The 21817-nt window shown below is 43.5% G+C and overlaps 1 protein-coding gene and 1 long non-coding RNA gene across 5 annotated transcripts in view; both read right to left on the bottom strand.

Moving 5' to 3' along the window:
* Positions 1 to 13945, bottom strand: part of PCNX2 (pecanex 2) — a 299669-nt gene extending 285724 nt beyond the window's left edge. For all 4 annotated transcript variants that reach the window (XM_019418990.2, XM_019418991.2, XM_019418992.2 and 1 more), the window contains exon 1: positions 13545 to 13945. In XM_019418990.2, coding sequence (XP_019274535.2) covers positions 13545 to 13697 — 153 coding nt within the window. In that variant the 5' untranslated portion in view covers positions 13698 to 13945. The remainder of the gene's footprint in view (positions 1 to 13544) is intronic.
* A 3835-nt stretch (positions 13946 to 17780) lies between these two features.
* On the bottom strand, positions 17781 to 21143 carry LOC109248914 (uncharacterized). The gene is made up of 2 exons (XR_002072338.2): positions 20409 to 21143; positions 17781 to 18107 (listed from the first exon to the last, which is right to left on the bottom strand). It is a non-coding gene; the product is annotated as an uncharacterized LOC109248914 (long non-coding RNA).
* Between the last annotated feature and the right edge of the window lie 674 nt (positions 21144 to 21817).

Below are 21817 nucleotides of genomic sequence, written 5' to 3' on the forward strand. Positions count from 1 at the left end.
TTTTCTGAAATGTAATAAGCACTCAAATGTTAGTGTCACTTATTATCATCAACCTCATCTACACATCATTTCATATTTTACCACGAAATAAAAACTTCAGATTTGGTGTTTTGAGATGGAGCTAACGGCAACGGAGCAAATGTTTTTATTGCCTGCATCGAGCATCAGGAGTGTTCATCATAATACATAATAAGGAAAAAATAATTATGATATAAGCCAAGGCAGTTGTTTTCTTGGAAAACTATTTGTGTCAGGGATGGCTCAGGGATAATTCTTACATTCAGGGATTTTTATTCTTCCCTAATTATTTAGTATCTAGTTGTAGTCTTGAAAGGAAGAAGATGTTCTCAAAAGTGAGGAAGGCCAGTGGCAAATGAGCATCGGTTCTCTTGATTTCCTTTTGAAATGGTAAAGATTCGGAGGAAGGAATTAAAACACACACATGAGCCAATATAAAAAAGTACAAGGTCACTCACAATCCAAAACTTCTATATTTGCTCTCCATATGTAAGATCACTCAGTATCAATAAATGAGGTAAAATCATTTTATTTGATCCAATGGTATTTTTAAAGTGCAAGTATCCCATGATGCAGAAAAAAGTTTGTAATTATTCCACGAATGCCACGAAAATACATAATTGCCACATAAATAATAAAAGAAATGTCATCTTAGAAACAACAGCAATTCGAACTTTAAGGAAATCCAATATAGAGAGTAACACCTCGGTTTTCAAACTCCATTTTTAATGATCTGGATCCTGGCCACAACATTGCGGTGAGTCCATTGAACTGGGCCTGGCCTCAAACTGTATCAGCACAACCAAAACTGTGTCTTTTCTTACCAAGTTAGATTGCATCGGGGGAAAGAGCAGTCTGATCATCCCCTGTGCACGAAGCACCACACCAGGGACCAAGGGGGATTCAAATCGCATCCCCACCCTCAAGATTCTTGCAAAGTTGGTGGAAGGATAAACTTTCCCTGAATCCAAACCTCTCTCCAGATACTGTGCCATTTCTCTGCTTCCTGAATGGAAGAGTCATCTTTACCAGTTGTCTTCATTCTTTCACCTCCCATTGCCTCTTAAACCCACAGCAACCTGGCTTCGACGCTCCAGCGCTCCACTGAAAACGATCTCGTCAGTGTCTCTAAAAGTAAACATTTAATGCAAGACGCTCTCCAGCCTTTTCCTTGCCTCACTCATACTACCTCTTTGCCCTATGTCTGTATGTAGAGCTCCTTAGACTTCACCTTCCGATACGTAATAAGCACCCAAATGTTAGTTTCACTTGTCATCGCCATCAGCATCCTCTATGCATCATTCATCAATACCGCGGAACAGTAAATTCAGATACGGTATTTTGAGAAGAAGCAAGAAACAACAGGGCAAATGTTTTTATTGCCTGCATAGTCAGGTAAAGAGTTGGAGATCAAATCTTTGCTCCTTCTACACATTCTCTCTTGGAGTTCTCACTCAGTCCCTTGACAGTAAATATAATCTCTACATTGAGGATTTTCAAATCCTTATCTCTAACTACTCTTGATCCCTTAAGCTCCCCGCACCTATATCCAACTATCAATTGAACATCTCCACTTTTACATCTGAAAAGAAACTCCAAATCAACACATCTAAACCTAGATGTGTGGTTGCCCAACCCTTTCCACCACCTGTACTCTCCCACCTTTCCCATCTTAGGCAATGGTACCTCATGCACCTGGGCTCAAACTAGATAACCAGGTGCCACGTTTGATTCGTCCCTCATCCTCACTCCTCCACCCCCCAAGCCAACTTACCACTAAATCTTATCAAAATGCGTTCGCATTTCTCCATCTTAATGCTGCCACCATCTCTTGGCTGGACTACTAAAAAAGCCTCTGAACCTCCCCTCTGTTCCTGCTCTTTCTCTAATCCACTTCCCACTCAATAGCCAGGGAAAATGTTTAATAAAGAAAAACAATGTATCTTTTACATGTGTTTTCTGAACCATGTCAATGTTTTGTACTTCCAAAAATTATTACATCAACAAGGACGAAGGGGGAAAAAAACAGAATTACGTACCCATAGATGGACCGAAATGTATATGGAACTCACGGAATAACCACAAAAACAAATCAGAAAATAAAAACAAAGAAGGAATCCTGTGCAAATATTGAATCATTATGTTGTACACCTAAAACTAATATAATTTTAAACCTCAATTAAAAAATTTTTTTTCAAAGAATTAATCCAAGTAACTTTAGAACACAATACACTCATAGCACATTATTGGTGTATTCTTTAAAAAATAATAATAATAGGGGCACCTGGGTGGTTCAGTAGGTTAAGCGTCAGACTTCGGCTCAGGTCATGATCTCACGGTTTGTGAGTTCGAGCCCCATGTGGGGCTCTGTGCTGACAGCTCAGAGCCTGGAGCCTGCTTTGGATTCTGTGTCTCCCTCTCTCTCTGCCCCTCCCCCACTTGTGCTCTGTCTCTCAAAAATAAATAAATGTAAAAAAATAATAAATTAAAAAAATAAAAAAATAATAATAACTAAAAGCAATCTTGAACTTTACTAAAAGATTTTGTTTGGTGGTGGTATAGGAGTAGTACTTCCTGTGTATATTTCAAGGCTGAAAAAATGATAGTTTGGCAACCAGAACTCTCCTTCTGGGAAAAAGTAGATACAAATATGGAAGGAGTAAAGGAGAGTTAGAATCCTTTGATTTGGATCAGATTAAAACTTTCAGAATAAAGTCTCAATAGATGGATGGATGGATGGATGGATGGATAGATAGACAGATAACTAAGCTCTCCCAGGTCTGTCTACTGGAAGGACCCAGAGCAAAGATAATCCAGTAGTAATGAGCACAACTACTGTTGCCTTAAATCTTGCTTCCCAAAGCCATTCCCCACTAAAAGGATCCAGTCTCCTTGGAAAAATGGCTGCTTTTTTCAGGGCTGGGTTGGGAAAGTATAAGCTAAGCCTGCCTACCGTGGTGGTCCAGAGAGCAAGAAAGTACTCAAAACCTGCTGGGGACATAGCCAAAGGATTAAAGAACTGCTCAAAGAGGGTCTTACTTGCCAAATTTTGTGTAATTTGAATATCAATAAGAATGATCATAGGAATAGATTCTAACCCATTGAATTAAAAAACATGAATCTAGGCGCACTAACCAGCACCACAAAACTACAGAGGCAGGGGAAAAAGGGAAAGGTTTTCTTTACAGAAGAATACCAATAAATAGAAAATCACTATTTTGCATCCACCATTGTAATAATTATTTTAGGCAAGAATTAATTTATGTTACTATCATTAAGTGACAGTTTGGGGGGAATACAGTACTATATACAGCCTCTAGGTTTCCCCTCACAGGTAACTTATTAAATACAAAGGGGAAAATAGGTACCTTTATAATAGAGAAATGTAGGCGATACCACCTTAACCAGTGACCACACTTAACAGCCCCGACAGTGGGGGGGATGATATCACAAGCGAGCCTACAATGTTATTCAGGACAAGGATACGTTACTTATGCAGATTTCATGCCAAAGTAAGCATAATCACACATCTAATCTCGAGAAATGATCCAAAATATCTAAATTAAGGAACATTCTGCAAAACAACTTTCAATGCCACCAAAGAAAACAAAAGGGCTGGAAGAACTCCTTCTGGAACAAAGTCCAATTATGAGACGTGAAAACTAGAAGCAATGTATGATCCTTGATTAAATTTTGGTTCCAGAAAAACAAAACAGAAATCCCTAGTTATGTAGGGCACCACTGGGAACACAGGAGACTGGATCGGAATTATACATTAGATAACAGCATTACAGCAATAAAACTTCTTTTGCATGCGATAACTGTGTGGGAGAATGTCCTTTTCCTTAAGACATACCAGCTGATGTTTTTAGGAAGAAAAGGTCTCGATGTCTGCAACTTATTCTGAAATGATACAGCAGAATCAAAACTATATAAACATATAAAGAGAGCGATGAAGCCAATGTAGGAAAATATTCAGAACTGGTGAAGCTAAGTGAGGGGTAAATATTTTCATTCACTATTTCTGCAACTTTTTTATGCACAAGAAATTTTTCAAAAATAAAAATTGGGTAATAAAAAATCATATCCATTTGACCCAAAACACACACACACACACACACACACACACCCCAAACGAAACAAACAAAACAAAAAACCCAGCATCCATGTGTCTCACTGTACTGAGAATTATATATTCAAACTCCTCATGGTCTACCCATTTTTGCTTGGCTAACTCCTTAGGCATTTGTCAAATCTCAGATCAGAAGTCATTTCCTCGGGGAAGCCCTCCCTAAATACCAAAGTCAGGATAGGGTCTCCCATCTTTACTATATATAACATCTTGTACTTGCCATGTAATAACAATTATCATTGTTCTATTTATGTCTATTAACATTTATCTGCTAACTTCATGAGGAGAAATACCAATCTATCTTCTGCCTGTTGTTTTCCCCAAATCCATCAGAACACTGGCACTTAGTTTGCCATCATAGACATAAGTGCTGCCCAACAAGTATGTCCAATTCCTTCCTCACACATGATACAACTGCTCTTTCCTCTCCCTCTGGAGTTGGGTGTGGCCATGCAACTTGCCCTGACCAAGAAATCTGAGTGCACAAGTATTTGCCATGTCCAGGAAGGGGCTTCAAAAGCTACCGCTTGACCCTCACTCTCTCTCCCTCCATCACGGTGACTGGCAATGATCAGCCAGGGTGAGCAGACCCCCAGCCAACCCAAAATGGAGGTTCTATCAGCCTAGGTGCCTACATGCTTGCGACGAGGAGGACCCCCAGCTAAGCATGTCCCCCACCCCCTACTGATCATGTTGGACATATAATGTGAATAAAAAGCAAACTTGATAAAGCCAAAGAGATTTTAAGGTTATTTATTACATCGGCACAAACTAGCACATCCTGATGAGTGCACATGTGTTCAAATACTCAATGAAACTTAATACAAATAGCTAAATACTTGCATTAGGTTAAAGATCATATGAAAACCTAAGCATTCTTCATAGGGGACAGGTTGAACAAATTACCCTTTACTCAAACTGTGTAAACATTAAAAATAATGATGCAGCTTTTTATGTACCAATCTCCAAGATGTTCCATGAAGTGGGAAAACAAGAATACGTACACACAAATGACTGCATTCTGTATACAACAAAATATTCATTTGGAAGTGTTGACCAAAAAGCCAAGATAGAAGAGAAATTAGATTCCAACCAATTCTGGGTCAATCTAGAAACTTCTAAATGGGTCGTGAAAATGAACGAGAGGACTCCAAAATCTCTCCCTCAAAATGAGGGTGCAATACAATCCAGAATGAGAGGATTTGTGAAGATATTTGGAGGGAACTTTGGTATTCCGTGAGTCCTGTATCTCTGCCTGCCATAATCAAGACAGAAAGGCTTCAGTGGGACCACTCAGAGACTTAGTGTGGGTCCCCCACAATCTGGGTGGGGGAGTGGGAAGCACAGTAGACTGGTGTCTGACTCCTTCCCAGAAGAGCTAAAAGATGAGAGACCAGTCGGCTCGCTGCTCTGATCAGGGACGAGGGGGATGTTCCTACGCTTGAGGTTGGCCTTCCCTCCCAGAGTCTGTTGGGAGAGGGCATAGGAGAAATCATAGGAGGCTATGATTTCGAGCCTGCAAGAGTTTGCTTTAGATAACGTCCAAAAGGGCTGCCAGTGTAGAAAGGCCCTGCAGAAGTAGCTGGGGTGGACTTCCCATTCTGAGAAACTGTGGAGGCGGGACAGAGATGAGGCAGCTCTCCTCGTGGAACTGCAAGGGACAAAATACCGGCACAGAGAACAGGGTCTGTGAAGGACATGGGGAAGGGCCTCGCCAGAGAGGTTCAGCTGGGGACATGTGCATCCTTGTCCCAGAGCCGGCCTACCACTGTGCCAGTCAACAAAGAGCTTTCCTGCTCATCGAGACTAAAGACGTCAGCAACATCGACCAACATGTTAGGGAGGAGTAGTAGGAAACAGCCCTCCTTCCTTTTACCCATTCCTGCCCGTAGAAATGACTGAGTGGTTGAAGCTTTGATTATCATACAGAACTGGACATTCTGAAATCTCAGTCAAGTCTGTGTCAAACTTTTATTTTTTATTTGTTGGACTTGTATTACTTGCAAGCTGAAATCCCGGGGATTGCAACTGCTTTTATCTAGGAGTAGAGAACAAACTCTCTAGAGAACAAACCAAATGGGCAACAGAGGACAAAGAAGGCTGCTTTATGATTCAGCCCAGTATCCCTCATACCAAATCTCCACCCGCCTGCATATAAAATATCCTCCGAACAACACACGAGAGACTGTGTGTGATGGTAGCCTCTCGAATGACGTAGTAGAGACAAGAGTCCAGGGAAATTAACTTTTCATTAGATGGTCTTTTGCACATTTTCAGTGTTTGTGTCTCTTCATGCCAACGTGCAGGACATACATGCCCATGTTGTGAAACAACGGCTGGGAGGTAAGAGTACGGACTGTTGGGACTCTCACTCTGGTTAGGTCACAACTGGCCACACATCCTCATGCATGTTAACCACCTTCTCTGTGCCAATGCCATTAACTGTAACAGGGGAATAATGGCAGCACCTCTCTGGGTTGTGAGGACAAGATGTCGGAGTGCAGGCAAAGCTCTCACAAGAGGGCCCACCTTAGATGTGTTTGGTGAGCGTTGGCTGTTGCTACTGCCTATTCCGATAGTATATAATAATAACATAACAAATGTTACAGGGGAAAGATTCAAAAGAAAACAAGGGAGAGGAGACAGGGGGGGTTCAGTCAGTTAAGCGTCTGACTTCGGCTCAGGTCATGATCTCGCGGTTCGTGAGTTTGAGCCCCCCGTCGGGCTCTGTGCTGACAGCTCAGAGCCTGGAGCCTGCTTCAGATTCTGTGTCTCCCTCTTTCCCTGCCCCTTCCCTGCTTGTGTCCTCTCTCTCTCTCAAAAATAAATAAATAAACATTAAAAAAAAAAGAAAAGAAAAGAAGGGGAAAATCTGAGTACCGCTAAGAACTAGCCCATTTTTTAGCTTCTATAAGATGTGGGAAAGACAAATGGGAATATGGTTGGGTAATACTTAAAAGTAACCATCTGAGGGACCAAGAGGTTAATATCAGGAGAACAGCAGTCACTTGATAAGCATAAACTTCCCTACACATAAATAAATAAATAACACCAAGGGCATTAAAGTATTAGACATTACAATTGGAAAAAAAAAATATCTGAGGAGAGTGGCATCCAAATATAACTAGGTATTAATTGGGAGAAATCTCAAAAAGCTCTCAGGGAGGTGGAGGTGGGCTGGGAGACATAAATTTAACCACCAGAAAATTAGTCATGAACTTGAAATACTAGAACAGAAAGAAAGGGGGGAAAGGCACTATTTTTGGAGGCTGCTCCAGAGGCCGACATCCCAGGACCAGGCAGATGCTGGTTCTTTTGCCACAGGGACAAAACACAACACGCCCACAACATCCATGTGTCTGAGTGGCAGAAGGCCAGGATAAGTAGGAGGAATTTTGCAGAAGGTGTCAATCATCACTCAGGAGAGACTGAAGATGACTGCCCTGAGCTACCCCAGGGATGGAGGGGCATCCCTAGTCCAAGGGCTTACGCCAGGAAAACAAAGCCCTCATGGAGCCAGGAAGCCAAGACCTTTGCACACATCGTCCAAACAGCCGTTGGGAACAGCACGATTTTAAAGACAACTGCATGGGATGGCGTTGAGCCCAAATCTAGAAGGCTTGGGTCTGCACTTCCGTGGAGGCCCAGGGCCAGGAAAGAATGCCTTTAAGCATCCATCCGCAAGATTTGGCTGCCTCACCTTGAACCCCAATCTGTTTCAGGCAGGTGAGGGCAGGAAGCAGGTGAGGGCAGGAGGCAGGTGAGGGCAGAAGGAAGGAAGTTCAGACATGCCAGTAAGTTATGGGAACGCACAGAGGTTCATGCATCTCAATGTGTGAATGAATACGCCCCCGGAGGTAAAAGCACCAAAACAGAAAGCATGGTCCATGTGATCCAACAGCAAAGAAAGCCTTTCTTTCAGGGACATCTAATATAAACGCTAGGACTGACCATGAGAGGGAACCTTTGAGAACAGCAGCCGGTGAAGTAGCCCAGCAAAGTAACAACAATCAAGCCAACGCGGCCAGGCCTGCTGTGTCAGGCTGGGCAAGCTGCATCTTGCACAAAGGCCTCCAGCTGACAGGATCCAATGGTGGCTGGAGTCTAGTCCCCAAGTCCTGAGCCAGGAAGAGGTGGCTTTTTGAACACACCATCTTCCCATAATTCATGCAAAGGCGTTTGATACGCTAGAAGTGGGAGTGGAAGGAGGGATACAAAGAAATAGAAAACCCAGGGAAAACTAATTATGTATCCAAATGGGCAAGTGGCTACAGACTACAACAGGAGAGTCCCCCACCAGGTGTAACAAGACCCCCTAGCAGGCATGGTTTGCTGACTTGCTCTCTAGTGCCATACTAGCACATGATAGGTAATCCCATTTGTTTCGTTTTGTTTTTAATTTTTCTCCTGCCTCTTTTATTTCCCAGTGTATGTTTTCATTGATCTCTTAAGAGTTCTTGGGGCTGGAATGGAGAACAATAGCCTCAGGCAATGCATGGTCTGACCTTTGCAGAGGTCTTTCCTTCTGCCTTTCCTGGTTGCATTGGGTCAGATTCCCATGAGTGAGCAGCACAGTCACAGAAGAATCTCGACTATAGCTACTTATTGAGAGGAAGCCACGGAAGTGGGTGGTAGGGAGAATATCGGACTTGGAGTTCTACCACCTATGAGCCTAGAGGTCTTGGGTAAATCATTTTATTATTTTTTTATTTTAATTTTATTTTTTAAAATTTACATCCAAATTAGTTAGCCTCTAGGGCAACAATGATTTCAGGAGTAGATTAGTGAGTGCCCCTTACCCATTTAGCCCATCCCCCCTCCCACACCCCCTCCAGTAACCCTCTGTTTGTTCTCCATATTTATAAGTCTCTTATGATTTGTCCCCCTCAATTTTTTATATTATTTTTGTTTCCCTTCCCTTGTGGTCATCCGTTTTGTCTCTTAAAGTCCTCATATGAGTGAAGTCATGTGATTTTTGTCTTTCTCTGACTAATTTCACTTAGCATAACACCCTCCAGTTCCATCCACGTGGTTGCAAATGGCAAGATTTCATTCTTTTTGACTGCTGAGTAATACTCCACTGTATATATATACCACATCTTCTTTATCCATTCATCCATCGATGGACATTTGGGCTCTTTCCATACTTTGGCTATTGTTGATAGTGCTGCTAGAAACACGGGGGTGCATGTGTCCCTTCGAAACAGCACACCTGTATCACGTGGATAAATGCCTAGTCGTGCAATTGCTGGGTCGTAGGGTAGTTCTATTTTTAGTTTTTTGAGGAACCTCCATACTGCTTTCCAGAGTGGCTGCACCAGCTTGCATTCCCAGGTAGGTAATCCCACTGGATAATCATAGCAATTAGAAATGAAGTGGTTCCTACCAAAGAAAGTCTCTAACACTAAATTAAAAAGCAGAACTGGAAACAGCAAGTCTGGCAAAAAGAAAAGGAAAGGGAACATAAAGCTACAGTCCTAAAATGAAAGACAGGCTTTCGGTGTGAAAATCATAGACAATGTTGCCCTCCAACGGATCTTAAAGAATATCAAGTTTCCGACCCATTTTTTCCACTCTTCAACTCTTGTTCTACTCACGTTGGTCCTACCACCACCAGGATAATCAGAAGGCCACTTTTTGAGGGCCTACTGCTTCAGGGAGTTCAGATGCTCTCCTGTGTAGCAGATGTGGCCGCACAGTGCTGTGGAAAGGCCAAGGACTGGGATACAACAGGACCTCAGCGAAAATTCTGAATTTTACCACCTATAGTCTATATGGCCTTAGGCAGGTAACCGACTCCCCTCTGGATTTCAGTTGCTGAATCTATAAAATGAAACCCATACGCCCCCTATTACAGAGGCAGAAACTAAGGCTTGGAGAAGTGAAGTGGCTTGCACACTCACACAATTCGTAGGGGGTAGAGCAGGGATGCCTTCGGACACTAGCCTAGTGTCGCCAGAACAGGGTCAGCATCACGCCCAGGGTATTCCTGTTCTAACGCTTCACATGAATGTCCGTCTGCTACCTCACAAGAATAAGCACAAGCCCCCGTGTAGTAAATGACAGTTCAAATATCTCTAATGACAAATGCATCTTTCAGTTCGTCCGAAAGAAAATCAGATCGGTAATAAATCAAAGTAAAACTCTTTCCAAATTATCCAAAGTGGCTTCATGTTGATAGTTCTGCATTTTTTAGCATTTCCCAAAAAGATGTGAATAACTTATAAATGCTAATAAATAATCTACTTTCCACATTATCAACCAGGCCTCAGGAAACTCGAGGGCTCAGGGATAAGTTTGCCTCAATAATTAATAATAAAGTTTTAATTTACATACTCCAAGCCCCTATCAAATTGAAAGCTATGGATTCTCCCTACAGTAGAACTACCTTGGTTAAACATGTTTAAACTCAAACTGCAAAACTCAGGAAAGTTCAGGGCCCCTTAAATGACAGAACTTCAAATAAGCCCCTGCTATCAGTGAGCAGTCAGGTAGTTTGTTTGGACTAAGTTCCTGTAAGCGGAAAAAACTGAAAAAGATGTTAGCAACCCCAGGCAGCCCTGAAGCTCAGAAGAATGTATTTAAACCTCAAGACTTAGTAGCACAGAACCCTCTGCTGAGGAGGGAGGGTCTTTTATTGCTAAGGTCAAATTCAGAGACCAGAAGACCAGAGAAACAAAGGGATAACCTGCATTTTTTAAAAGATAGGATACATTTAAAAAGTAGCAGCACAACAAATGCATTCACATAAAATTATTCTATAATAGGTCAAAGCACACTGGCAAAAAGATACAAAAATTTTGGTATAACTGGTCTGATCCAAAAAATCCAATATAAGAGTAAGCTGATTTAAGGTATCAGTTTTTTACTTCCTAAACTCTTGAGATCTAGCCAAAAAAAAAATTATTTTAAAATAGCATTAAAGAGGAACTTAATTAAGGGCAATTTCCTATTTACAAATACAAGTTAGAATCAAGCTACTCAATAAAGCATAATTAGATAGAAATTAAGGATTCTGATCACAGGCACACATCAAATCTTATAAGGAGTTACGTAAAAATGAGCCCACATACCTAAAAAAAAAATCTGTAGAAATATACATTACATGTAAATGTGGTTGTTGCTGAGGAGTGGGATTAGAGGTGGAATATATATTGCTTTAATTATCAGAAATACTGAAAATATACAGTGAGGTAGACAATATAATGTTGGATGGAACAGAAAGATACAGGTTGATTTCATTGCCACAAGTTTATTATATATGAGATCACGGTTAACCAAATGCAGGACACTTTGCTGGATGCACTGTGAAATAGCAAGATGAATCGACAAAATCAAAACCCATGATGTAGAAGCAGAGGTACATGTTCCAGCAACTAAGTGCGAAGCAGAATTCAAAATGTACTATTGTACCAACAGTAAATACAGAATGGGGTAAAGGCAAGAGAGAAGAGAAGTTAATTCTAGCTGAATGGAAATCAGGGAAACTGAGACAGAGAAGGATGGAGAGATTATGGAAAGCAAATGATGAGAAAAGGGCAGGGGGAGGGGGAGGAAGCCCAGCTCATATTGAACAGTCATTATGTGCCAGGTACTGAGAAGCACTTTCATTCATTCATTCATTCAACCCTCATATTTGCCCTATAAGGGGGGTACTATTATCCTTGCTTTACACACCAGAAAGCTCGAGCTTGCTCAAGCTCACAGAGCTAGTAAGCACAAGAACCAAGATTGAACCCAAGTTTGTGTTCCTCATCACCCAGCTACGCTGCCCCTCCAGGCAAAGAGAAAACATCAAGACCTACGGGCCAGGAAAAAAACGATGAACAAGGTCACAGAAGAAGGAAACTTAACATGTTGAAGGGCATCCATGGATCACCCTCTGCATCTCAATGCCTTTTATACAAAAATTTACTTGCTTTTCCTGAGATATGATCATTATCACATCCGTTTTAAGGCTGAGAAAACTAAGGTTTAGATAGGTTAAACATCACGCCAAGCAGCTACTCTGCAGCAAAACAGAAATTTAAAAGAGGTCTGTGTCCATTCCTGGGTCAAGCCAGACAGATGGATGGCTGTATGTGCAGTGTCTCATTTAAGCCCCTAAACAACACCGTCCATCTGGTAGTATTGTTTTTCTCATTTTACAGCTAAGAAAATGAAAAATAAGATAATGTAAGCAACTTCCCCAAGGTCATAGTACTGGTAAGAGGTGGACCCAAAATTTAACTCGGGCAGCCTGATTTCAGAGTTAGAATTCTGACCCTCTGGATAAACCACCAGAAAGAGGAAAACAGGAGCCAGATCATGGACAGCCTCTAATGTTGAACTTGGAATTCATCAGCTGTGCAAACTCACTGAAGGTTTTTGCAGGGGAGAAGATGATTAAATTTCATTTTAGGAATAAAGTCTTTCAACAGAGCTATCTATCAAAATTAGATCCTTGGCCCAGAACATTGAATAAGACATGGAACCCTTTATCTGTACAGCTTCTCTTCAGATCGAAACATTGTTTCAATTAGGTATATTTAATTTACCCAAGAAGGTCATGATGTAGTTATTCTGCAAGCGCTCAATTATGGTAACCTATTAAAGTGGCAAGCCCCAACTAGGTACTGTAATGCTTAGCGTAAACTACATTAGATTTACCCAGTAATATATCTTCCTATAGATTTCTTTACATAATGGTGTGGAAATCGAAAGTTGAGGACTTGATCATTGAACCTGCCTTCTCAAAGCAAAACAGGAAAGGAGGGGAGGGGGCTTAGAAGATCAACAACTGAAATAGGTTTGTTTTTAACATTTCATTTTGCATTTTGGCCATCATGCCCAGCTAACCAGCCAGAAGGCCTAGGATTTTCCACTTACAAAACAGGTTCAACATCCCCCAGCCACAAGCAGAGTCTGACTCATCCTGACAGTCAGCATCAATTCTTAATGAGTCCCAGAGCCCCCAAAGTCCTTTCTACTTCTTTTCCTGAGTCCCTGTCCCCCTTTCCCTGTACTTCCTCTGTCCCCAAATCCCGAGGGCCGTCCTCATTCCACCTTTTCTCTTTTCAACTGAGGTATAACTGGCATACAATGCTATATTAGTTCGTGGTGTGTAACAGAGTGATTCGACATTTGTATACATGGCGAAACCGTCACCGCGGCAAGTCCAGTTACCGTCTGTCACCTTACAAAGTTAATACAATATTACCGACTGTGTTCCCCACGCCGTACATCGCACCCCGTGACTTACTTCTCTTATAACGGTACGTTTATACTTCTTCATCCCATCCCTTAAGAATCGCTGCCAGCCCTTTCCATCACGAGGCAGACACGCAGGTTGGGGTGGCTTTCTCCCCTCTTCTCTCCACCCTCACGTCTCCCCGGCTCGAACCTCCCCACTCACCAGGTGCAAGGCCAGGGGCAGCAGCAGCAGGAACAGCCACAGGTAGAGGTGGCAGCTGTTGGTGAACTTGCTCTGCTCCGGGTCGTGGTACCAGCCGCCGGTGAGCGCGGCCCACACGCCCTGCCGGAGCAGCTGCAGCGCCTGGGACACCATGCCTGCTGCGCCCCGGGGCCGGCGGCGCCCCGCTGCGCTCCGCCCGCCGGTCCCCGGGCGCCCTCGGCTCTAACACCCAGGCCCGCGGGCGGCGCCACCGCCGCCACCGCTGCCGCCGCCCCCTCCCCCCCCTTCCGCCCCGCGACTGAAGCTCGAGCTGCTCTCCTGCCCGGACCCGCGAACCGCGGCGCCGGAGCCGGCTGCTGCCGCGGGGCAGGTGGGCGCCATGTCCGAGGGAGGAAGGATTTTCCCATGGTGCTCAGAGGCGGCCGCTCAGAGGATGCTCCAGAGGCCCCGCCCAGCGCCCGCCCAGAGTCCCTCCACAGGCCCGCCTGCAGGGTGGAAGGATTCCTGAGCCCCTCCAGCCGCTCTGCCTTGGCTCTGCTCTCTGCCCCTTCCTTTTCCTCCCCATCGTCTCACCACGGGTGAGAAGGGCTGAAAAATCAAAGATGTTCTCGTGCAGAAGAGACCATCCAAAACATGTGCTTTTGCCTTTTCCCCTCCTGCTGCCTGCACCAAAAGGTTTATGTAACACAAGATCCTGTCACACATCACTCCTTGTAATCCGCCCCCCACCCCGCCCCGCCCCAGCACTGGCACAGTTTCATTCTCCTGAATTAGCTGCTGGCCCCCGGGCGTTCTAGTAGTCAGCCTAAGCCCCGCCTGTGCCTTTGGCACTGACCTTTCCCCCTCCCTGACCTTTTCCCCTCCTCCCCTCTGTTGTCCAACTTGGCACGTCAAGAAGATGACCATCCTCCTGGAATCATTTCAGGAGCCTCGGTTAGACTTGTCTTTTTGTATTATGCCTAGAATATAATCCCAGTCATCAATCGACTATTCAGAACGTTAGTCTAAGTCTTTCCATACTGTTTAGATAGGAAGGCCCACTAGAAGGTACCAGTGAACTAGTGATCTTTAAGGTTTTATACTGTTTTATAATTTATAGTAGATAAATTTCAAATTGTCTTCTGAAAACAAGCTTTGGACAAGAGACAGAGAAAAGGGAACTTGCCTTGCTTAGGAATAAGCAGAGGAAGCCCTGTGTTAGTTAGGGCCTTTGGGAAAGAGCAGGGATTGGAAGGTTCCATGGTCCTCAGATATGCCTTTCCTGTGTCATCTGCCCCAAACACATCACATTTCGTCTCTGATATGGGCACCTGTGTGCGCCCTGGCCGTGTTCTGGTGCGCAGCAGCATTTGCTCGTGGCTGCCTTAGCCAGGTCCAGTAAAGGCATCCCAGCCTTCCTATGCTGAAATGAGATAATATGAGGTCTGTCCTAAGGAGCAAGTCTAGAACATGAAAGCCCACTGGGTTACAGCCAAAGTCTCACTAATGTGTGTGCCGTCAGCCTTAACCACTTTTTAACCGACTCTGCATTCATCTGCAGGAATGACTAGCCAAAATGTAATAATTCTGCTTTTTGTATTGGAATGATAATTTTCTCAAAGCCAAGAGGATGCCTGTTATATGGCTCAATGCTTGGAACCTACCAGGTGCTCCATAAATAGTTCATGAATGAATCAATCAACCAACTCCACAGGAAGACCCACACTAAAGGATCACTTTCATGTGCATGGCTCCAGGAGGAGTGCAACAGGTCCGTTCCTGCACTAAGGGAGTGCCCTTATTCATTTGTGTCTGCCTGGTTCATCAAATATTTATTGAGCACATTCTATGTGCCAGGCATTTTGCAGAAGACTGAGAAAGGGAACATCAATAAAACATAATTCTTACCATGAAGGAGTTCACAGACGACAAGAGGACTCAGGCAAACCAACACAGACTTGCAACAAAATGTTCTGTGTGCTATAATATATACAATTGTATACATGTATCCTGTTGTGGGAGGTCACCAAAAGGACGTGATCCCTGATTGACCTGAGAGCTGGGCCAGGGCTATCCGAGGCTCTTAACCCCTCCCACACATACCCCAACCCCACCCGCATACTTGGAATATATGTTTCATTCACCATTTTTCCACTAGGACCCACATCAAGAATGCAGATTTGAGAGAGCAATGTGTTATTGAGACCATCTGGACCGTTTACACAACTGAACCAGGTTAAGGCCTGTGGATAAACTTAAGATTCTGGCGGGCAGGTGCAGATAGCTACCCATCTCGCAGCCACCCAAGACAAGCCATGTGTATAAGTTCCCTTGCTTATTAAAATTGCCACCTACCAATCTAGAGTGGTCTTGCCTCTTTCTTTGGTCTCTCCTTGCCCTCCGTGTATGGGGGCCAGTTTCAGATTTCCCCCTAGAACCCCCAAGGGTGCAAGGTCAGTTTCATGGATCATTTGAAGTTCTTCAGAATTTATCTTTGGTGGGGCACCTGGGTGGCTCAGTCGGTTAAATGTCCGACTTTGGCTCAGCTCATGATCTCACAGTTCATGGGTTCAAGCCCCACATCAGGCTCTGTGCTGACAGCTCAGAGCCTGGAGCCTGCTTCAGATTCTGTGTCTCCCTCTCTCTCTGATCCTCCCCCACTCATGCCCTGTCTCTGTCTCTCTCTCTCTCTCTCTCAAAAATAAATAAACATTAAAAAATTTATCCTTGGCAATAGACAGGCATTGAAAAGCTTTAAGCCTGGATGTGACATAAACAACAGTGCAGGGGGAAATGTTAAATACCTGGAACAGCAAAAATGAATGTGATATTGAGGGATTAAATGTGACTTAGGACTTAGCAACCAATTCAATATAGAGATAAAAGAATAAAGTAACTTCCGGGGCACCTGGGACACTCAGTCGGTTAAGCATCTGACTCTTGGCTTTGGCTCAGGTCATGATCTCATGATTTTGTGAGTTCGAGCCCCACATCAGGTTCTGCACTGGTGGCACAGAGCCTGTTGAGGATTCTCTGTCTGCCCCTCCCCCATTCTCTCTCTCTCTCTCCTTCTCTGTCTCCCAAATAAAATAAAACTTTAAAAATTATGTTAAAAGAAAGTAATTTTCTGTTTGGGGGTGGGGTGAAATTAATCAAGTTAGGGAATGTTAGGCTGTGTAGCAGGGAAAAACAAAAACCAAAAAATGACGGCTCTGAATTTTCCTGGGGACTTAGCGGGGGGGGTAGTGTGACGATGGTCTTTGGGGCTTAGCAGAGGTGTCTCAAGTGGGGACATAGACTTGGGGAATTCCAGGAAAGGGAGTGACAGACTCCTGGAAAAGAGTGTGGAGTAGGAAGCGTGGGGGCTGTGGATCACAAGGGTTAAAGCAGGCGGAAAGAAGGAAAGAGAAGAGGAGACCAAGGAGGGCCTGTTATCACCAAGTAACTACAGAGGGAAAGAGCAACTCCAGAAGGAAATGGTTAATCGTGTCAAGTGCCACAGAAGAGGCCAAATACAGAGTGAACATTGTCGTTAGGAGTAATCCATGCTTTCTGCAGCTCCAGGATTGAAGGTAGTGACATGGGCAGATACCTGATTCATTCTCTTTCATAAGAGTGAGCATGTTCTGAAGAAGCAGAAGCGACCAAAATAAGCAACTCTTTAGAGGACCTGGGGGTAGGTGTCAGCAAAGTGCTCCTTTTAACGAATTGGCTTTTAATACAGGGGAATGGGCGTCTGGGTGGCTCGGTCAGTTAAGCGTCCACCTCGGGCTCAGGTCATGATCTCACGGTTCGTGGGTTCGAGTCCCGCATTGGGCTCTGTGCTGACAGCTCAGAGCCTGGAGCCTGCTTCGGATTTGGTGTCTCCCTCTCTCTCTGCCCCTCCCCTGCTCATGCTCTGTCTCCCTCTGTCTCAAAAATAAACATAAACAGTTAAAAAATTAAAAAAACAAAAAACAAAAAACACGGGAAAAAATAAGCATGTCTCTTCTCCACCACTCTGATTTTCTTGGGTAGCCTAAATCTACTCTCCTGGCTTTAACTATTATGCATGTGTTAATGACCTGAAGTCTTTATATTCGGCCCTGACTTCTTTCCTGAACTTCAGATTTATATCCCCTCGGAGGCCCCCCAACCTCAGCATGTTCACACTCATTGTTCACACTCAGCATGTGTCACTCACTGGCTTCTCCCTTACTGGCAATTCTCCTGTTGCACCTTCTGTATTTTGGCTTTTTAAAAACAAAACAAAAACAAAAGATCTCACATATTTATTACTGAACCAACCTACTTGTCCAGAAGCATAGCAAGAGAGGAAAATCATTTCCCCAATAAAACATGTCTATTGTTCAGGTGGTGGCGGTGTTTACAGTGTGATAGGGTACGAGCATGAGCCCTCCTGCGGTATGAATACATGTGCCATCTCCTGTGTGATCCCTCACAGACCCAGCTTGGTTCTTCTCCATCCAGGGCTTCCTCTTGGAGTTGCACCTGATTTCATTACCACTTTTCATCCAAATCCCCTGGGGAATGGGACCATTCTGCTTTTGTTTCTTGGCCAGGAATTGCTTGATCCTGAAAGTCCTATGAGAAGACACGACCAGGAACAATCAACCGCACATACCATGATGGCAGAGAAAAGTGTGCCTTCTGTATTTTGGATCGTAATCACTTAGAACTGGGGATTTAGAGGCACCTGGGTGGCTCAGTCTGTTGAGTGTCCGACGCTTGATCTTGGCTCAGGTCATCTCACAGTTTGTGGGATGGAGCCTTGCGTCAGGCTCTGTGCTGACACTGCGGAGCCTGCTTGGGATTCTCTCTCTCTCTCTCTCTCTCTCTGCCCCTCTCTCTCTGCCAAAATAAATACATAATTTTTAAAAAGAACCAGGAATCTACCCTAGATCCCCCTTCTCTCCCATCCCTCTTTCTCTTAGCACCTCATCCAGTCAATCATCAAGTCTTATCAATTTTATCTCCAAGAGACTATTACTAGATACGTTTCGCTCTGTGCCTACAACCACTGCTTCGGGTGAGGTCCTGAGGATTTCTCACTTGAACTATCTCAGTGGCTTCCTGATGGGTTTCCGTTTCTCCAACTTAACCCCCTAGGTCAATTAATGTCCATCCGGGAAGAAAAGAAAAGAGTAGCTCTTGGCTTTTAAGCAGAGATGATGTGACAGGGCAAAGGGAAAAGCTGAGACAGGAAATGATGGATGATGAAGAACCTGGAGATGAGCAAAGGCAGAAGCAGGGCTCCTAGGACCGGAGGTGGTACTGTCCGAACTGAGAAACCAAGGATTGGCAGCAGGAGACAGAGCCATGGCAGTGCAGGTTGGAGAGAGTCGGAGCCTGGAGGATGTACAGCTGCCTCAACAAATCCCACAACAGGCAACAGTGGGGGTAGGGATACATGAATGCCCTGACTTCTCTTCTCCAGACTTCCAATCTCTACCTCTCCCTTCCATTGACCAAACCTACCTGGAACTCATGATGCATGGAAGCCTGGGGAATGTGGTTACCTGCATAAAGAGTAGAGCAAGTGAAGGGGAAGCCAAAGTGATTTACATAAAATGTAAATCCAACTTCGCTACCCCTTCTTAAATTTTTTTTCCATCACACGCAAAAACAAACAAACAAAAAGCAGTTAAGGGCCCCCCGAGCCTTGTCCTCACCAAATCCCCACGACCTCATCTCTGGAAACCCAAACTACTTATATATCTTTGCACACACCATGCTGCGTCATGCCATTCTGCTTTTGCTGATACTGTTTCCTCAGCAAGTCAACATATGTCAACATACCTATCACACACACACACACACACACACACACACACACACACACACCTGTGCATGGGATTTTTATTGGGATTATAACTGAATCTACTAGTCAATGTTTAGAGAATTGACATCTTCTTAATTTTTTTTTATTATATTTTTGAGAGAGAGAGAGAGCAAGAGAGAGCAAGCACAAGCTGGGGAGAGGCAGAGAGAAGGAGACACAGAAGCCGAAGCAGGCTCCAGGCTCTGAGATGTCAGCACAGAACTCGGGGACTCGAACCCACAAACTGTGAGATCATAACTGAGCCAAATTCGGACGCTTAACCGACTGAGCCACCCCAGTGCCCCTTGACGTCTTCTTAATATTCAACTTTTCCGATGATGAACAAGATGTAGCCCTTCATTCATTAAGACCTTTCACTAATATTTTATAGTTTTCCATGTAGAACTCTTGTACGTTATTTATTGGCACCCAGTGTGGGCCATGATCCAATTGAGTAGGGCTGAGGGAAGCAATGTAAAAACTGAAATATTAGGGAACTGAGATTAATTGGAATTGAAATACTAAAGTTTATATGGGAGCTGGAACACCACCTTTCCATGGCCAGAGGCATATCCAGGCTCCTCATCGTGTAGGAATGGCCTTCGAAGTGAAGTGTGTTTGTCTAGCTCCTAATGTAGGCAATAGAGCTGGAGAGAGGGCAGTGACTCAGCTGTGTTTGAGTCACCACAACATAAACAGTGGAGTTAGGTGCAGCAAGATGGCTTTGCAGAGCAGTAAAATTCCTAATGTCCTTGGCTTCCCGAGGCTCTTTCCCACTGCTTCCCCTGTCAACTGCAACTCTAAATGGGTATCAGCACCCCGAGGATTTGCTCCAGCAGAAGATGACAATATGGCTACGCCAAAGAGCAGTGAACAAACATGAGCAGTCTAGAGCCCCGGGCAAAGAAAGGCTGATGGAGGCGTCCACGCCAGCCTGTACTTTGCTGTGCCCGCCCACTGACCCTAGTGAAGGGGTCCTTATGCTGCTCAACGGTCCATGCTCTTCATCTACCAGTCTGCTTTCAGTTCATGGGCCCCGTTGAGGCTCATTCTTACTCACTAACTATTATGGATGGAACACTCTTTGGACTCCGAGACTCTGAGTGTGGGCAAGTGGAAGAGGTTGTATCTGCCGGAGAAATGAAATAGTGATTAATAGCATTTGTCATAGTCCTAGGAGATTAATCCTCATTAATTTAAAGAGCCTCATTTATAACTATGAGCAAAAAGTAAAAAATTTTAAATTACCAAAATAATTAAAGATTCAAAAGCTAACCACTCTAAGAAAATGGCCCCCATGAAAATAGGGCACCTGAAGAAAATAATAATAAGAGGTCCTTAAACATTAGAATTCATATTCTCCATGAGATTCGAGGGAATATTGCATCGATTAAAAACAAAATAACAAGACATTATGAAAGAGGAGAAATTGGAAAGGAGAAGAGAATTTTGGCTATTAACAGAGCTTGTGATTATCATATACAAACATTTTCAGAAAAGAGAGAAGGAAGAATGCTTATGAACTCATTCTATGGGGCAAGTATTTCCCTGATTCCAAAACAGATGAAGACATAACAAGAAAAGAAAACCTCAGAATATTCGTTATTCCTCTATAACAAAAACAAAATCCTCAACAAAATATTGGCATTCTAAATCCAGTAACATATTAAAAAAATATTAGATACCATAATTCTGTAGGATTCTTCCCAGGAATTCAAGGATGGTTTAACATCCCAAAATCAAGCATTTGAGGGTGACCTTAATCTGTGTGTTGCAGGGCACCACAAATGTCTACCACACTCTTGGGTACGCATTCTCAGAGTTACCAGAAAATGTGCTTCACTAAAATGAGTGACTATACTAGGGCAGAGAAAGTTATGGAACATGGGAACAAACTATGGAAAAAAGAAAAGGAAAATAAAGAAGAATTACTGTCTACAAGCTCACAAAACAGCATGCCTAGAGAATAACCCATCCAGACGAAGAATTAAGATGTATTTTGAATACAATGCCGGTGACAATTTTAGGTCTATTTGAATATTTCACTTCTTTTGACTTGTTGGTAAATCGAATTTTGAAAAAGTTTGTCCATCTCGTCTAAATTTTCTACTTTGTCAGCATAAAGTTGTTAATACCATGCTCTTGTGATTTTTAAGAGCTGGCATAAACACACAATGATGGGTGCCTTTTCATTCCCGAAATCCATTATTTGTGCCTCCTGTCTCCTTCATGGTCACTCATCAGGGATTGATCAAATTAACCAGAACAAACATTTGACTGTGTTCATCTTCTCTATAAAATTTTTGCTATTTTGTTATTTTACGTTGTCAATTTGTTTTCCTGGCTTTTATTGTATTTGAGCGTAATTTGTTCTTTTTCTAATGTCTTGAGGTAGATGCTTGGCTCATTTGTTTCTTTGCCACAGCTCCTAATATATTGTTGAAACTATGTAGTTACATACAGCTAAACCTAT

This window comes from Panthera pardus, unplaced genomic scaffold (genome assembly GCF_024362965.1).
Source record: "Panthera pardus isolate Hobbes unplaced genomic scaffold, ASM2436296v1 HiC_scaffold_22, whole genome shotgun sequence".
NCBI lineage: Eukaryota > Metazoa > Chordata > Mammalia > Carnivora > Felidae > Panthera > Panthera pardus.